We start from the raw sequence: 19,672 nt of genomic DNA, 5'->3' as shown, positions 1-19,672 counted from the left end.
TATCTAGAACAAATGACCGTAGAATATATTGCCTTACTTTATTATTATATTATATTATATTATATTATTATTCAAATTCTATCTATCTATCTATCTATCTTAGAAATACAATATATCCACTATTATGTTTCAATGTTTTATTTTATTTCATTATTCACAGTTTATTATATTATATTACATTATATTAAAAATACAATATAAGAATGCACTTTTATGTTTCAAAGTTTAATTTTAATTAAGGTATCTGTAAACGAAGCATGTAAAGTTTAATAAAAAAAAGAAGTACTTTCAATTTGTTTATTTATTTATATTAAAAAATACAATTTGACAATGTGCTATTATATTATAAAAAAGTGTTATTTTTCTTGTCATTATTCACCTTTTCTTAAATATCTGTAAACTAGACCTGAGACGTGCAATATTCAAAAATTCTAAAACATAAAAATGCATGTTGCAATTTTTTTTTACTAGCTATTATTTACATTTTATTAAAAATATCAGTAAACCAGCCATATAAAGTTTAATATTCAAAATGTTCATTTTGATTTATTTATTTGTTTGTTTTTAGTTATTATGTTTTAATCATTCACAAAAGAAGAGGGGGAGGGGAGTTTATAAAAAGATTATGTATTGAACAGATTATGGCATTATTCTACATTTTAGCTGATGTTTTTGGTTACAGGGAAATATGAAATGTTTCTGATGTAGCTCCTCAGTAAAGAAAATTTCTTATTTTCTTTGAAAGGAAGTAAGTTTGGTCCCACTTTAAATTTTTCAGCAGGTTCACATTGGCACAGCTTACCCTAAAAGCATCTGACACACTTTACACACCACTGCTTCCATTTTGGGAAAAATGTTAGACTTAATAATTAATCTTTGCGAGTGTTGTATTACTCAAATGTATTATTCGCATGGTTCGTTGATTCTCGTAATACACAAATATTCCTCACATTTGTGACATCATTTCCCATTATTTGCACATTATATCTCAAAATTGCAGCAAGGGGGTGGCCTCCAAACAGCCAGGTGCCCCGGGGCCTCGCAGGATCATAATGCGTCGCGCTCCGTTCTCCCTGCGGTTGTCATGCATTTACTGGTTGTAATTAGTCCAGCATAGGTTATGCAGCGTCCTTTATAAATTGGATTCAATTTCCTTCGATACGCACTAAAGAAGGCTCATTTTAATCAAATTAGTCATAGGCGGTGTTAATTAGCCTCCTGATGTGCCAGGAACGGCTTCACGAGAGACGGGAGAGGGAGGCTGGCAATAAGAAGAGGTCAATACTTATCCTGAGGATGAGAGAGAGAGACGCCTCACTGGCGCAGTCAATTCGGACTAATGATTTGTGCCATCAAAGACCATCACGTTAAAGAGATAACCTTTTCTCCGCCCACTGTCGTCAGGGAGATGACCAAATCCAGTGCACAGGAAGTGTACAAACAGGAAGTGTCAAGCCCCTGGGAGGGACGGGGAGTGTGTCTGAAGCAGAGTGGTGCAATAATGGCAATAAAACAATTAATGAAAAAAAAAAAGTTTTCTGACGGAATAGCTTTTGTTCCATCATTCAGTGTGTGTATATATTTACATTTAATCATTTGGCAGACGCTTTTATCCAACGCGACTTTTAAGTGGTGAGAGCAACAGAAGCAATTAAACTAAAAATAGACAACAATATGCAAGGGTTGTGACCCTTCCCAGTTTAGTCTAATGCACATATTTATTTAATATATATATAGATATGGAATAGAAGAGAAAAGAAAGTCTTAGTATTAATGGATCGTGTGTGTGTGTGTTCACACACTGTTTATTGAATTACACATTTTATTATATTTATTTATATATATTTTAGATAATTTAATAAAAGGACTATTATACAACTATGAAATATTATTATATATATATACATATAAATATACATAAATACATACATACACACATGCAGTTTTTATAATTTACTATATAAATATTACATTTTATTTTATATTATTATATAAAATTATTGTATTTCATTATGTACATTATGTCATGTTATCTATATTTTATATTGAATAATCTCATATATATATATATTATGTAATGATCTGAAAATATTATGTTTTATAATATATAGTAATTGATAATCTATATTTATATATATATATACATACACACTACCGATTTACATACGTTTTATTACTTTTATTGAAATAAATATATTTTACTGGGGGGGGTTGTTGTTTTTGTTGCACATATTTAGGACGGTATGTTAAGTTTGAAACCGTTACACTTTAAAATCTCACCTCAAGGTATGTGTTCTGTTCCATTCAGTTGCATTTTTGAATGACTTTTAAGAAGGACCTTGGCAGTTTTGTGTGCACTAGATGCTTCACAAGCGACCCGTGGGCATGCTGATACGGAGATGCGCTTAAACCTTCAGTCGTGTGTGTATTCAGGAAGCTTCACCCCCCCGAGAGCAAAAGCGGGCGAAGGTGTTAATTAGTTCAGGGCTAAGTGCTAACTAGAATCTGCTGTGTAACCCAAAGCCCATGTGTTGTGTCCCCAGGCCTGGGTGGCGTGCCCCTGCAGTCCCATCCCATCCATAAGCTCCGGCAGCATCGGCCCCTCGGACGCACGCAGTCGGCCCCCCTGCCCCAGAACGCCCAGGCGCTGCAGCAGCTGGTGGTTCAACAGCAACACCAGCAGTTCCTGGAAAAACACAAGCAACAGTTCCAGCAGCAGCAGCTTCACATCAGCAAGGTACAGCATTCTGTCTGTCTTTAGCTCCCTTAATCACCATGGCAACCAGCAGGATGTGCCGTCCTTATATGGTCAGACCGGATGCTCTCTGCTAGTGTGTTTGAGTGTATGTGGGACTGCAGTCATGAGCGGACCCAGACTGAATCTATGCTCGGAATCGCAATTTCGGTGCTGAATTTTGGCCGAAATGCGGAATTCTGTTAAATGAATTACGTTAAACAGGGTTTAAGTAACTATTTTGTCTGCTGGTCCCACTTTAAAAGATTTATATTTTTGAAGTTTTAGAAAAAATACTAATAATAATCTTTCGCATTTAAAAAAAAAATAAAATTATATATATATATATATATATATATATATATGCACGACCACTACCACTACTTCTTTTTGAAAGAAGTCCCTTCTGCTCACCAAGGCTGCATTTATTTGATCTAAAATAAAGTAAAAACAGTAATATTTTTTTAATGAGTTTAAAATAATTTTCTGTTTGAATATATTTTAAAATGTAATTTATTCCTGTGATGCAAAGCTGAATTTTCAGCATCATTACTCCAGTCTTCAGTGTCACATGATCCTTTATAAATCATTATAATATGCTGATTTGATACTCAAGAAACATTTCTTATTATCAGTGTTGAAAACAGTTGTTTTGCTTAATATTTTTGTGGAAACCCGTGATAGGATATTTTCAGGATTCTTTGTTAAATAGTAGATTTGAAAGAACAGCATTTATTATTTATATAACATTACAAAACTCACTTTTGATCAATTTAATGTGTCCTTGCTGAATAAAAGTATAAATAAAAAAAATAAAAAAATAAAAACTGAGCGCAGACTTTTGAACTGAAGTGTATTTTTATTTATTTTTTTGCTGGAAAATTGTGGATAAATATGGCTTGTCTACCTACGTGTTTAAGCTACTTATATAATTGTATATAAGAAAGTATTTTGCAAATAAATGTAAAAAAAAAAAAAACATTTCAGTAACTATAAATCAATATTGTTTGTATTGATTTTTTTATTATTAAAATATGAATAAAAATGCTTGATGGGATGAGCAGTTCATTCTTTCCTAAACTAAATGTCTGCATTTTCATATACTTTATTCTTATAATTTTTTGATTCGGAACAAAGTGTGTAATCTTGTAATGAATGAAGTCTTGTTGATTTGCTTCATGAACTTTTCATTGAAGGATTTTAAATCCCTATGGGAAAAGAATGAATGAGGAAAACTACTTGCTGTGCTCTATAACCTCCCCATTTTATTCCTCCTCATGTTTGCTCATGGAGTGTGTGGTGAAGTCTGTAGAGATTACTAGTGTTGGCTCATTATCCTACAGGGTTTTTGGTTTGTCCCCCCCCCCACCACCGCTGGAAATGTGCATTATAGATTAGTTATGGAGTTAATCCATGCCTGCACACAAACATGTCGGAATGAGATCACTGGGTGTGGATCACCTCAGCGCTACACTCGGGGCTTCCGGGAATACGGCCTCTTTGCTCAGCAGATGTCAGAGGATTTAATGCTTCCCAAGCAATGCTTACGCTATTTAGATTTCAGTCCATTCCCATATTTTAGAAGTTAGAAGTTTGCTGTGGAGATGTGAGAAGGCACATGTTGTGAATCTGTGCATGTGGTTTTCCGCATATCAAAGTAGGTCCAGTGCATGACATCTGTGGCCTTAATTTGTGCATTTTATAAAATGCATTTAGGAAAAAATATGCGAAAAATATTTAAACATGGTAAAATGTTAAACGTAATACGTAGCGCCAGACACTAGTCCAAAACAGGTGAATGAATAGAATCAGATTCAAAAATAGCTAAAAGAATAAATTAAAATGACAAGAAGTTCGAAGCACGAAAACGTTTTGCGCACTTTTGCACTTTATTTGTGGCCTCTGGACAATAAATTCATGTGGGATTTTTGGCCTATATCTCGTGTGCGGAACTTCTTTTGTCATTTTTTTTAGCTATTTTTGAATTGATTCTATTCATTCACCTGTTGTTCACCTTTGACCCAGTTCTCATGTGTGAAACTTAATAGTCCAGACGTTTCCAACTCTGACGCCATATAATAGTGTCCCCTACACTGTAGTTCTAAATCTCATTTGTGCAATTTAAATGTACGTGTAATCAAATTTAGGGTGTCGCAATGAGACATGAAAGCAAAAATGTTTGGCATCATCAAACCTTTCATTACTCTTTTAGATTCGCCACTTTTAAATGTAGTCAAACGTGAAAGAGATTTAAGAGCTGCCGCGGTGAAGAATGTCAGGGAATTAGAGCTGCACAATTCTGGATACATTGAGAATCACATTTTTTTTGTTTCATATAGAAATGGAATTATTCAATGACTCACTTCACTTGTTTCATTACTGGACGAATGAGCGTTTTTGAACGAATCACTTGAATGAATGATTCAATGACAGGTTTATTTTTTAACAGTCATTGTTGCCATCTAGAGGCGTAATGATATAATTGATACAATATTTATGTTTGAAGCGTCGAAAGGTATTTTCAAAAGGTGATTTGCTCTATTTTGATCGCTGCCATGCTTGGTGTTTGACAGCTATGCAGTGAATAATGTCTTGATTTCTGTGCTTTCCTCATTCATCCTATCGTTTGGTTTCAGAAAACTAGTTCAATATAGTACTCAAGATGGTGCTTTGTCACTTTTTGAGCTTGACAGCCTTTGCTTACCATTGTTTACCAACGGATGGATCAATAATGACAGAATACAAATAACTGAATTAATATTCATGACCCAAGCCATACCTGCCAACGTTTGTGTGCTGAGCTGCTAACACTGATGTTCTAGGCCTAATTACTCAACTTTTATGACAAAAAGGCCTGGGAGATGTTTTTGGAAAGTTTTTAAGCTTTCAAATGGTATCTAGTATGAATATACTCTGTGGCATCTAGACGTTCAAAAATCATGTCAACCTTGTGAGGAGATTTATGATGTTTGTCCCCAAATTTTGGATTATTCCCATCATTTTGGCTTTGGCTGATTCCTTTTACAAAGAAATGACATGAACATGTTCACTTAGCTGAAGGGAGAGATGTAGTTGTGGCGAGGAAGGGAGAGGAAAACAAAGAGGAGAATATGAAAAAAGAAAAGCTTGTTTGGAATGAAGCACACAGATGAGGCAATTGCAGAGCGCTCTGACGTCAATTATGTTCCCTTGGCACAGTGCCAGGGGCCCGTGTTTTTACCCGACTCCAGTGTGTGTGTGTGTGTGCGTGCGTGTGTGTGTGTGTGTGTGTGAGGGCGGGGCTAGAGCCGTCATTGCCACAGTGATAGGGTTAGAGACAGCTGTCACAGCATGAACTTGAGCCAAGAGGACAGTTTCTTTTGTTCCTGTTGTTCCAGGAATGTTATTTAAAGCAACTGTAGCTTTGACTCTGTGTTTATAGAAGATCTTTGTGTGTGTTGCAGATGTGTTCTGAAGTCATTCTCTTATGAATTCCTTTTCTGTTGTTCAAATTTCACAACCTTTTTTACTCCCATTAAGGAATGTATTTCTAAATGAAATAGGCTATTTGATGTTTAAAAAGGTGTATTAATAAATGAAATAGGGTCAATTTTATGCTGACTTTAAGGGCTTATGCTTTTGATCAAATATGTTAGCTACACTACAACATAAAACCAAACAAAAAAATCCGATCATGTACTTTTTTTTTTTTTTTTATTAATTTTTATAATTATATCATTTAATAATTTATTTTACCCTTAGGAAAAATACACTAAAATTTCATGAGTTTGGGCTCGGTACAATGTTTTAAAATGTTTTAATAGAAGTCTCTTCTGCTCACCAAGACTGAATTTATTTGATCAAAACTACAGTAAAAACAGCAATATTGTGAAATATTATTACAATTTAAAGTTTTCTGTTTGAATAGATTTAAAAATGTAATTTATTCATGTGATGCAAAGCTGAATTATCTGCATCACTGCTCCAGTCTTCAGTGTCACATGATCCTTCAGAAATCATTTTAATATGATGATTTGATTCTCAAGAAACATTTCTTATTATTATTATCAATGTTAAAAACAGTTGTGCTGCTTAATATTTTTGTGGAAACCATGATACATTTTTTCCCATGATTATTTGTAACAAAATGTCTTAACGGTTGCAGTTTAATACATCCTTGCTGAATAAAAGTTTTTTGTTTTTGTTTTTCAAAAAAGGAAAAAAGATCATACTGACAAACTTTTGAACGGTAGTGCATAATTAAGTAGCATTGCTAATTTTAGTTAGTTATTCCCTGACACTGTTGAATATACATTCTATTGTACTCTCTAATAAAATGATTCATCTGTATGTGTAGAAGTCTGATTGATCAGATGATGTGTTTCTCCACCTCTCTCAGATGATGGCTAAGCCGAACGAGCCGGGCCGACAGCACGAGAGCCACCCGGAGGAGACGGAGGAGGAGCTGAGGGAGCACCAGGGGCTGGGAGACTCCTCCGAGGGTCTTCCTCACGGGGTCATCGTCAAACAGGAACCTCTTGATGAACAGGACGAAGAGTTCACGCAGAGAGAGAGACAAGTTGAGGAAGAGCTGCTCTTCAGACAGGTGAGGGTCAGGCTGACCACCTGATTATTGCGGGACACATGGGAGAGAGACAAATTCAATACTTTTAGTCTATGTAAATATTGATTTACATTAGTAGGAAAGCCTATTTTCTGGGTGATAGCGTGCTTTAAATCACCAGTAAGCTTTGTTAATTGTAACCATTGGCTCTGTGACTGGCACTCAGCTTGCCCAGGTTCGAGTGATATAATCTCATTTACCCCACGGGACATATTCAGTTTACTAAATAAAATTTACTTGAGGGCTGAGTTGAAAATATTGATTTTCATCATTTTGATAAAACAATATCTTAAGTATTATGTTCTTGGTCTATGGTTTTTTCAGTTGATGCGTGAACAACTTCTCTAAACATTAGTTGTAGCGTTCCTCCCATCCAATAAATCGCAGCAAGTTCTGTGCTTTGTTACTTTTTGTTACTCTTTGATATGAAAGATATGAAGTCTTAGCTTTCCAATTCTGTCAATTTTAATTATGAAATTCGAACAATAAATACCATTTTGCTGCTCTTTAATGCTGAAAGTTCAAAAATGAAACTATTTATTTATTTTATGAAACTATTTTACTAGATTTTAGTTCAATAACGTTTTTATATAATATTTTGTATTTTTAGGGGATTTAATGGTGTTAAATGATATGTATGCAGTAGTTATAATCCATTTATTCACTTTGTGAGCATGGAGTTATACAATTTTACAATTAATATGAAAAATGCATAAAATTACATAAAGTTTTATATGAAATATATATTTTCCAAAACACGTTTTACTCTAAAACTGGGAGAAAATCATATATCTAAACAAGCTGTGCTCCAAATTTGAAGTTGATAACTCAAAAAATGAGCTTTCAGTCAAATTTAGTTTGGGCGCAGGACCGCACGTTCACTCGATGAAATTCGTCTCCCGTTTGTTTCCAATGCTGTCATTTTTGACCGCAAACAATGTGTTACTATTTTTTTTTTTCAGGACCATTTAACCTTTTCGGAATCATGTCCATGATTTTTTTGTGTGTGTGTGTGTGTGTTCACACAGCTATTGCCAAAACCTTTACAAAGTTTCATACCATTCCTATGAAAAAAAAAAAAAAGCAGATACAATTGTTTGGTCAAAAATGAGCCAACAGCCCAGAGGGTTAATGTGTCGTGACAGAACGCTGTAGCCACAAAATGTATCATGTCTCATGTAGTCGCTCAATCTGTCTTTTAACCGCAGAAAGAAGTCAATAAAACGGTTTGTGAACAATGTCACAGAACTCGACGTTTACCTCAGAAAAGCTTTTCAATGTCCATAGCTCGATAGTCAGCTAGAAAAAAATATTCTAAAGAGTGGCATTTTGCTAAATATATGCACTATTACATATTTAAAACTAGATAATACAGACATAATCGATATGCAGGATACAGCGTACGTCTTGCAGGACGCAGGACAAAGCTCTCAATTTCGTGACTTTCCCGCAAACTGGGGGATATAAAAAAAAATATATATATAAAATATCAAATAAAATGTGAGGCTTTGTCCGTCGCTCTTGAGAATGTAGAAATGCACAATAAATGGTGTTTCTTTGAATGGCACAGAATGAAGCCACAGACACGTTGAGCACCAGAAGGGGGCAGCAACCGGCTCCTATAAGGAAACAAGCACCCTCTCGGTGGGAAAAAAAGTGGTTATTAACCATCAAGAATGATCTGAAGCAACAAGAAACTGGCTGCATTTGAAATCGCATACCTACCTACTATATAGTAGGCAAAAGAAGTATGTCTGAATTCACAGTACTCATAAAAGAGTAGGCAAAAAGTACCCGGAAGATTCTAAAATGTACATGCGATGGACACTTTACTATCCCATGAGGCCACGGGAGAGGATTTATGAATAGAAGTGAAGCGACACAACTGATGCTGGTTGGTCACATGATAATGACAAGATGGTGAATGTAGTATGTCCGGTTTACATTCATACTACACACAGCGATCGTGAATTACTTATTCAAAATACCTTGAGACTCTACTCAAGAGAGTATGTGATTTCGGATGCAGGCAGTGTGTCCTTCTAGCACTTACTCGGCTGAAGATATGCGTCTATTTTACTTAAAGCTGCCAAAAAACAATGGGAGTTTATGTAAAATACAAACAGAGCAATTACTAGCTAAGCAGCTGTGCAAACAATAACGTGCCAGTTTCATTAACGCACAAGCAATAGTTTAATAAAAGTGTTTTTTATTAACATAAAAAGGCTTAATGTGAGTTTATTTGTGCAATCCTTGAAAAACGTGTGTTTTTTTAACGCATTAACTGTTTAATGCAACCAATCACTGCTTTTTAAAATGAACAGGAAGTGTGCACTTGTGCTCGACGAGATCCTTTAGGTCCAGCTCGTTTTCTTCTTAATGGCCAGCAGGGGATTGAAACCCTCTGCGTGTTCCTGCAATCAAACTGAAATATTCATCACATCAGCTAACTAAAGCTGTGTCCGAAATTGAGGATAGCTGCCAATTAACAGGCAGAACTTAGTTAAAGAATTTTTTTTCTAAACTTCCTGAGGTTTCAGACCAGCTTTAAGGAAGCATGACATCACTGTATAATGATCACGGAAAACTCATGTGAGCTTTAGACACGACCAAGCAAATATTTGATGGCTACGATCTCTTAGAGTATAAATTGAAATAATAACTACTGTTCAAAAATGTTTGGGGACAGTAAGATTTTAGCTTTTTGGAAATTAATAATTTTATTCAGCTAAAATGCTTTAAAAATATTTCTAATTCAAGTAAATGCTGTTCTTTTCAACTTTTTATTCATCAGAGAATCATGAAAAAAATGTTATTTGCACAAATATATATATATAGTTAATGAGAGATAGAGATGTTTCTTGAACAGCAAATCAGCATATTAAGATCATGTGACACTGAAGACTGGAGTAATGATGCTGAAAATTCAGCTTTGCATCACAGGAATAAATTACATTTTAAAGTGTATTCAAATCATAAACATTTATTTTAGATAATACATCGCAATATTTCTTTATATTTGATCAATTCAATGCAGCCTTGGTGAGCATAAGAGACTTCTTTCAAAAACATAAAAAAAAATCTTGCAAACCCCCAAATTTTGAATGGTAATGAAAACATTTTTTTTATGCATATTTACAAATAATTTTCATCTTCCAACCAAAATGCAATTTTTATTCTTTAAACGAACTACCTTGAACATATGTAGTTTCCTGCCTTCAGACCTTAGAAACCAGCATTTTTCACATTTTGCACAGCCTAAATTTAGTCTCGAACAGATGGATGCAAAACATTGTGAATATGTAAAGTGTAGTTTGAAACACTCTCACCTTAATTAGCATAATAAATGTGAAGTCTTTCAAAATATGAAGCATTTTCTACTTTTTCAATGCATTGAGTGCCACCTGCTGGTTGTTTGTGTAGCTGCAGGATGCCTAAAGCACTTGATTTTCATCTGTGTGAAGGATGAAACCTCCCAAAGATACCTTCACTTGCAAAATTTCACATTTATTTCAAGAGAAAACGTCTGTTCTTGTCTCTGAGCAGCAAGCTCTCCTGTTGGAGCAACAGAGGATCCATCAGCTGAGGAACTATCAGGCGTCTATGGAGGCGGCCGGACTGTCCGTGACCTTCCCAGGCCATCGGCCCCTGTCCAGGGCACAATCGTCCCCAGCCTCAGCGACCTTTCCCATCGTGGTCCAGGAACCAGCAGCCAAACCACGCTTTACCACCGGTCAGTCACTGGATTAGATATCATTGCCATGGGATTACCAACTAAACAACTAAGGAAAACAACTCGGCATCTGGATATTAAATATATTCATATTAGGTTGTATCCCTCCTTAAAATAAGTATTTGTGCCCCTACAGGTCTGGTGTACGACACCCTGATGCAGAAGCACCAGTGCATGTGTGGAAACAGTAACATCCACCCCGAGCACGCCGGACGCATCCAGAGCATCTGGTCTCGACTGCAGGAGACAGGACTGCGCGGCCAGTGTGAGGTAATTCGTTCGCTCACATCTGTGCATTTATGACTTTATCTATTTGCTTTTTTAGCGGTAACGTCAAATTATGTTTCAGCACTAAACATTTTTATGTCGCCTCCTGCTTGGTAACTTTATCAATGTGAAGGATATTTTTCCGATCTGTAGAGGGCGCTGTTCAGCCATCACTAACACAGCCACACACTCCCTTTGATGAAACTTTATGAATAAACCAAAGAGTTTTACTCAACGGAAAAGGGGGGGGGGGGATGAGATTGATTTGAGTATGTTCAAGGGAAAATTGAGCCGGTAGAGAAAAAGAGGCAGACGACTTTCATACTGTATGAGAGCAGAGGAAGTGCTGGTGAATTACAGCAGGGGTCCAAATGTATGAGACCACTTGTGAAAATATTTCTCAATTTAATACACGATTTAAATGAAAAAAAAAGTCTTAGTATTTGGTTTGTTCCACTTGTTCCTCTAATGACAGCAGCACTTCAGCTGCATGAACACTACAGGTTTGCACAAAGCCCTGATGCGTGATCTGAGAATGAGCCAGAGAGCATCTTATGTTTCAATGGAAGCAGCCACATCTGGCCTTTGTACTGATGATGAGTCACATTTTCCATTTTAATGAGATTAGTAACCTAAAAATTAGTTTAGGGCCGGTAGGATTTTTTCATGTTTTTTTTTTTTTTTCAAGTCTAACCAAGGCTAACAGTAATATTGTGAAAAATTATTACAATTTAAAATACTGTTTTCTTTTTCTTTTTTTAAATGTTATTTATTCCCGTGATCAAAGCTGAATTTTCAGCATCATTACTGCAGTCTTCAGTCACATGATCCTTCACAAATCATTCTAATATGCTGATTTGCTGCTCATACATTTTCTTATTATTATTCATGTTGAAAACAGTTGTGCTGCTTAAAATTTTTATGGAAACCGTGATGCTTTTTTTTTTTCGGAATCCTTTGATGAATATAAAGTAAAAAAAAAATAGCATTTGAAAATGTAAAAGACTTTACTGCCACTTTTATTTAATATAATGCATCCTTGCTGAATAAAAGTATTAATTCCATTCCATTTTTTGAACGATTGTGTATTTCTTTAATTTAATTCTAAATGTTTCACAATCATGCAACTTAGTTAATTTCCAAATGAAAATGACAAAAATCTGATTTTTTTGCAGACTTGTGGGCCCACACGAAACTCCACACAGTTAGTTTACTAAATATAGTATGCTTTGAGCTATAAATAGCATTATTTTACTCCCTTTCCCACATTTTTCCCTCAAAGTTAGCGCAGAAAAGCAGTGTGTGCTTGCTTATCTCTGCCTCCACCTGCTCAGGGCAATTCCTGAGCTCTCTCATCATCTGGAGTCCTGATCGCTGGTGCCTAATGGCTCTCGCTGGATCTAATCTCTCCTGCCACGCTGGCTCCATTGCGTCAGGCCTGTTCGAGGCAGTCGCGTAGCTGCAGTCTCTGTTTTCCTCCAAACAAACAAGTAAACAAGCACCACAATGCTCTGCTCTCTCGCCTACATTCGTGGTGGGGATGTTTATTGTTCTGGGAGATGGAAACAGTGAATTGGGCCTCAATTAAAGGCAGTCATGACTCTAATACCCCCTAATCTACAGCAGGGGGGCCCTTAAAGAGTGTAGGGTTGTTTTAAGCTGCCGCCAGCCTGCACCGGGCCCCTCTTTAACGGCCCATGCTGTTAAATCCGAGAGGTAGTACGTCCTGTTGCAGGTGTCACCTCGGCAGAACCCTCCCCAGAGCGCTTCCACAGGTGGGCAGGTCCGCCTCCCTCTCGGATGGTCTGTGTCTCGGAGGCCAGAGCTATTAAAACAGGGGAAAGCAGCTCCGGCACCTCCGAGGGCCGGTGGCTTTGTTCTACAGGCATGTGGGGCCCAGTTTGGAGTGGGAGGTGGACAAGCGGGCCTGTTTCAGCTCTGCTACGACAGCTAAAGACTTTAGTCGGCGTATAGAGTTTTCCAGGGATGATGTGTTTTTGTAGGCCATCCCGGAGTTAGGATCACTCCTGGTTCCCTCGACAAAAACCCAATAGAATTTTTCCATTGACTTTTCCATTGTATTTTTGCAGAAAATAAGGTCTGTGACTACAAAAAGCTTATGATTCTTACACATTTTGTTCATCATGCTTCACAAGTTTAACACAACTGTGAAGCGTAAATACAATCGTCACATCACTAAGCTTCCGACAACTCTTTCAGGCTTTGTTTAAAAACATTTTCCCTGAAAGTTCAAGTTATAATTGTTTGCATGAGTGCGATTATAAACACAACAAGGTTGTGAAAGCGGTTTTCCTGTTCGGCTGATTATATTATGTTATATCAAAGCCACTGGAAGGCAAGCCCGCAACCGTTAGCCAGAAAAGCATAACGGCTAATGCTAACGCTACGGCTTTGTCGGTACGCAGGGAAGGAGACAAGAGGACTTTTTTGGAGCGGATAACAACAAACAGAATGTGTAGTGCACAATTTCACAGCCTTTCACAACCAAAACCAAAGATAAACAGAATGTGTAGTGCAAAGATATTCCATAGCCTTTCAACATATGAGAGAAACATATGTTACATATACTACTCATACAAATGTTATTTCTAAACAATAACCGATAAGTATTTGTCCTCTGAATAAGTGCACATGATAATAAGTTTTATAAAAATCCATGTTTTTGGACAGAATCGTCTCGTGTAATGTAAACTCGAAGCATTTGCAACCTGTTAAAATGTGTTTTTATTTCATAAAATAATTACAAATGTTAAAATCAGAATTGTGAGGCTCTAAAAATGTAAACGGTAGCGTAAACGGTATAGAATAGTGCTTGCAACACAATGGTCATGGGTTCCGATTCCCAGGAAATGAATTGAAAACATGTGTAGCTTGAATGCAATACAAGTCACTTTGGATAAAAGCATCTGCCAAATGCATAAATGTAAAAAAAATAGTTTGAGTTCAGTTTAGATGGTTTGTATCTTTTGTTTATGACCAACTTTTATCTGGGTAAGATGAATGTACCGTTTGGCAAACCATCTTACCGACCCTAAACTTTTGAAAGTTCAATTTAAGAATAGGAAATAAACAACATTTTTGTATTTCAATGAACAATTTTTAACATTATATAGTAACAAAATTCACCAAAAAAAGTTACATTAAAATCTAAAATAAAATAAAATAGTGTATTTCAGCAGATTCATTTCAGTATGTTTGTTTGCTACGAGTGTAACAGATTGAAACTCACAACCATCATACTCATACTCGGATCTTAACTCTATCGTTCATTTTTTGCAGTGTATTCGAGGCAGGAAAGCCACTCTGGAGGAGCTGCAGACGGTCCACTCTGAAGCCCATGTGCTGCTTTATGGAACCAACCCACTCAGACAAAAACTGGACAGTAAGAGAACACACACACACCTGACTTCACCACAGGCTGAGTTTAGTGAATGAGCACACATTCTCTCTCTGCGACAGTTGGAGCCTCCGATGGCCTTCTCAGTTATGAGCCCGTGAAGCACTGCGCCTGGACTTCTGCAATTATCCACATTATTTACGCTTCTGCAGCCAGATCCGCCTTACAGCATGTTTCCTAAATGCTGCAATTGGTTTCATTTCTTTTTTTGGCCAGTTGTTGTTCCCTCCCCATCCCGTTCGCCCCTGTCAGCTCACTCTCCGCTTTCATCAGTCATGGCCTTGATCTGAGTCTGCCCCTGAGCTGTCCGTCAAGCCCGTCACCTCTCTGCCAATAACAACCACACATGCAGTTTTCCATGACTTCAGCTCCGGCCCCCTCGTGCAGCGATCAAACACATGCTTAAACGACATGCCCGCTTACACACACACACACATGGATATTTCACACTCGTCGGGCACAGACACGACAGCACAGTTTAGACTGCTCAGTTTCCACCTTTACAATCTGATTAACAGACTTCTGATGTTAGTTGCTACAATGTGTTGTTTTAGAAGCACAGTTGATTTGAAAAATAGGGCAATTTTAATCAATAGGTGCTTTGCCTCATTGAGAAATGTTGGATTATTGCATGTGTGTTTGTGCAGTAATAACTAGGGATGGTCAATGTGGTCATTTTGAGTAGTCTCGGTTGGTGGTCCATCTGTGCTGATTTTTTTTTTATTGTTGGTCTATGTGCGTCAAAAGGACGTCTTTAGCTATTGCATTGCATCTCAGTTTTTTAAGTGCCCTAATGGCATTTTCTTGCACAACGTATTTTTAAGAAATATTGCTGCGTCCCAATTCGCATACTATCCGTCCTAAGTACTATTGGAAATTAGATTTAGTGTGTCTCATATCATAGTATGTTGAAATGAGTATTCCAAAGATCTGAAGTGCACACTCTACATCTAATACATTGCCCACAACCCATTGCGCGTTGAACGAGGATTCGATTAGAACTACAAACATGAATAGAAAATGTTTGAAAAACTACAAACATGGCGGATGTGTCCAATGGCTAGGTAGAGAGGTTTAGATAAAGCGGTTTGAGTGATTAAAAATCCGTATCTAACCTGACAAAAAGATGTTTATTCAATTGTATCCACATTATATTTCATCTGCAACAGCATTGTGAATTGTGTAATGATATGTTTGGTCATTAACTTTTAAATGCATAATTTATGCAAATCGCAAACATGTGACTGGCAGGACTGGCAGATCAACGTGCTACTATATTTCTCTCCGAAATGGTGGGAAATTAAATTCAATTGAACGTGGAGGATTTGAACTATGAGAAGATGATTGACAGGGCAGTTTATTCTGTGACAGGATGCCTGTTACAAAGCAACAGAGCCATTATGACGAAGTAGTGTGTCCCAAAGCTCGTCTACTCTTCTGATACACACTCAGAAGGATTTTTCTTTTTCTTCACAAAAAGAACACATACAGTACTTTTAGGGCATAGTATAAGTAGGCGAATTGGGACTTAGCATGTATTGACCTAAAACAAGTTTTTAAAGTTACTGCCACAGTTTTTATTTTTTTATTTATTAAAATTACTTCTTGCAAGTTGGATATTATTGTTATATACTGTATTACTTGCATATCAGTAAGTGAGTCATGTATTAATTCAGTAACCAATCTGATGGATTTACTGAGTTCATGTAGTGAAATATGCGTGAGACTCATTCAAACCGATCGGTTTGTGTGTCTTTTTGACCAATTCATGAAAAGGACCGGCTCACAAGAGTCATTGGTTCATGATGAATCAGATCTTAATGGTTTCACTACTGTATACGTTTTTGTGAATCAAACTACGGTGGTGTTTTTGATCATTTTTAAAAGAATCATCTCATAAGAGTCACTTGTTTGTGAATCAAATGACATTGTTTGCACTATGTGTTCGATTTCATTTAAAAGAGCTGGCTCATAAGAGTCATTGGTTCATGAATCAAATGACACTGATTTCACTCTGTTTTTGATTCACTAAAAAGAACCAGCTCATAAGATCCATTAGTTTGTGAATCGGACGACATCGATGGCACTTTATGTTTTTTAATTCACCTAAAAGAATCAGCGCATAAGAGTCCATTAGTTCATAAATCAAATGGCACTGGTTACACTATGTTTTTAATTCACTACAAAGAGCTCATAAGTATCATACATGAATCAAACTACACTAGTCATGCTCTATGTTTGTGCAGCCAGCAAAAAAAATAACATCATTTTGTCACATTTTTGCCTTATCAAACTGCAAGTTAACAACTATAAAATGAGCTCTTTCACCGTGGTGCTCCAAATTCAGCTGAAAAAATTAATAATTCTGGCCTGAAATAACTCATGTACACACATCTTGATATTCATGTGAAGAAGACGATTACATAGATCAGTGATTTTGTGGAGCTCACACAACTCTCTCTCTCTCTCTCAATAGGCTCAGTGACACCCATGTTCGTGAGACTGCCGTGCGGAGGAATCGGGGTGAGTTTCTCTTTCTTTTCCCGTGTGTAAATAACAGCCCTGTTTGTTCTCCCTCCCCTGAACTCCAGCGGCAACAAAAACTGTTGCTCTCCTTTCTGCAGAGCGGGTAATTGTGTCCAGATGTTTTCTATAAACAAGCTGTGTGTGTGTATTCTCTGATGATGATGAATGAATGGATAGACTTGTTCTTCAGTGCTGAGTGGACAGTGTCAGCCACACTCTTTCACAGCTCTGGAACAGGAAGTACTCATCCTCACTTCTCTCATTCCTGGATTAGGTCAATGATTCAGATGGACCATGAATGGTTTCTTGTAATGAATGGAGAGATGGTTCAGTCATTCATGTGAAAGTATACATTATACTCTTGCTTTTGTGTTGTTGTTGATATATTCATACGTCAAAGGGAAATTATTCTTTTCTCCAGGGCTTAGTCCGTTGCAACTATTGGACCTAATCATAACTATTTAGGATAATGTGATCATTCAATTTACATTGCATTCAAAATATGCATTTTATTAGTTCATGCATTCCCTGGGATCTGAACCCATCACTTTGCTGTAGCATGCTCTATTGTTTGAGCTACAAGGATACTATGTTCATTTTACCATGTAATTAAGGACATTTTAAAAGAAGATAAAAATATGTGAAATATGCATTTAATATGTTGTGTGAGCGCTTCTAACAAAGTCATGAAGTGCAATGATCGTGATTCGCTTTGAAGCCGCTGTTGCTGATAGGTGCACTCGACTTTGTTTAAATATTGAACTAGTTCCATATATTTTTAGTTGCTATACAATCTAATGATGCAAAATGTCATAAAAGATGAAGCGCATATTGGATCAAAGACTATTATAATTCAATTTGGCATCACAGAAATAAATTACATTTTCAAATATATTTAATTAGAAAACAGATCTTTTAAATTGTAATAATATTTCACAATATTACTGTTTTTACTGTATTTTTAATAGAAGTGAGCAGAAGAAACTTCAAACATTTGAAGTGTGTGTATACATTACCTGTCAAAAGTTTGGAAACATTAAAAAAAAATGTTTTTGAAAGAAGTCTCTTATGCTCACCAAGGCTGCATTTATTTAATAAAAAATACAGTAAAAACGGTAATATTGTGAAATATTATTACAATTTAAAATAACTGCTTTCTGTTTGAAGACTGGAGTAATGATGCTGAAATTTCAGCTTTGGCATCACAGGAATAAATTACATTTTAAAATATATTAAAATAGAAAATTTAAATTGTAATAATATTTCACAATATTACTGTTTTTACTGTATTTGTTATTAAATAAATGCAGCCTTGGTGGTGAGTATAGAGACTTCTTTGAAAAACATAAAATTGTAATATCTCCAAACTTTGTGCGTGCATGCGTGTGTGTGTGTGTGTGTGTTTTAAACAACATTTACTCTAATATATTGTTCAGGTAAACTTGGATCAAAAATAAAACAACATTCTCAAGGTGTTATCACAATTAATCACAGTTTACACAAAGAATTTAAAACAATTTGTCTGACAATTAATGTCAAGAACCATTTCATAGTTGTTATAGATTTGGTCTTGTTGGTGAATTGTGTGTGTGATGGAGGGTCCTCAGGCAGGGCTGTTGGGGCGGAGGAGCGGGGGGTTCTGATAAATGGCAGGCGGTCTCGTCTGGCTGAAGTCACAGTCTTTGAGCTGAATGGTGAGAAACAGAAGGGCTCTGGACTCTTTTATGGAAATGGAACAAAATTGTTGTCTTCCTGCATCTCTAGAGCAAAAATTATCCTGTCAGGGTGAAGATAAACTGTGCTTGTTCATTCCAACATGCCTGTACACCACGGGTCACGCTGCGGTGGGCTTCTGGGGCTGAAGCCTGAAATGTGTTGATGTCTTCCACCAAGTTTTTTGTTTGTTTGTTTGCTTTAAACTACATGATGTGTTAAATGTGCACTAAGGATTAGTGGTTTTAATTTTAACGCCAATAACATTGAAAGATTCACTTCATAAAAATGACTCTTCTCTGTTTGTTTATATTATTTATTTTCATTATTATTTGTTTGAAAGTGTTTCATAGTGGCTCTGTTCCTAAACGTAATGAGCTGGTAATGTAGGCAGTGTCTGAAGGCATCATAGTTGCACTCCAGACACAAAGAATATCCTGGAATGACCCTGAAAGTCACGTCTATATTTCATATCCTTTTGCTCTCTCGCTCTCGTTTATTTCTACACTCATCATGCACTCTCGCTCTCTTTCAATAGCTCACTCTCTCTCAGTTCCCTAGCTTTCTCACTGTTCCCTGAATCAAATTTTTTTTTCTCGTTTTGAAATGCACCACAGGCTCGTAATTCGTGACAATGTCGTTCTTGGCGGAGCTTGAAAAGACCGGAGGTTTTTTTTT

At 36.5% G+C, this 19,672-nt stretch overlaps 1 protein-coding gene across 1 annotated transcript in view; it reads left to right on the top strand.

Annotated features, from left to right (window-relative positions):
- Window positions 1-19,672, top strand: part of hdac4 (histone deacetylase 4) — a 120,635-nt gene that overhangs the window by 51,222 nt on the left and 49,741 nt on the right. The window contains exons 10-15 of the mRNA XM_056243696.1: window positions 2,544-2,737; window positions 7,113-7,319; window positions 10,884-11,070; window positions 11,207-11,340; window positions 14,638-14,740; window positions 17,232-17,278. Coding sequence (XP_056099671.1) covers window positions 2,544-2,737; window positions 7,113-7,319; window positions 10,884-11,070; window positions 11,207-11,340; window positions 14,638-14,740; window positions 17,232-17,278 — 872 coding nt within the window. The remainder of the gene's footprint in view (window positions 1-2,543; window positions 2,738-7,112; window positions 7,320-10,883; window positions 11,071-11,206; window positions 11,341-14,637; window positions 14,741-17,231; window positions 17,279-19,672) is intronic.

The sequence above is a fragment of the Rhinichthys klamathensis genome, unplaced genomic scaffold, assembly GCF_029890125.1.
Source record: "Rhinichthys klamathensis goyatoka isolate OS25496 unplaced genomic scaffold, OSU_Roscu_1.1 h1tg000827l_1, whole genome shotgun sequence".
In the NCBI taxonomy this organism is placed as follows: Eukaryota; Metazoa; Chordata; class Actinopteri; order Cypriniformes; family Leuciscidae; genus Rhinichthys; species Rhinichthys klamathensis.
The sequence above is the reverse complement of the archived record's forward strand: the minus strand, read 5'-3'. Positions and strand labels throughout refer to the sequence as shown.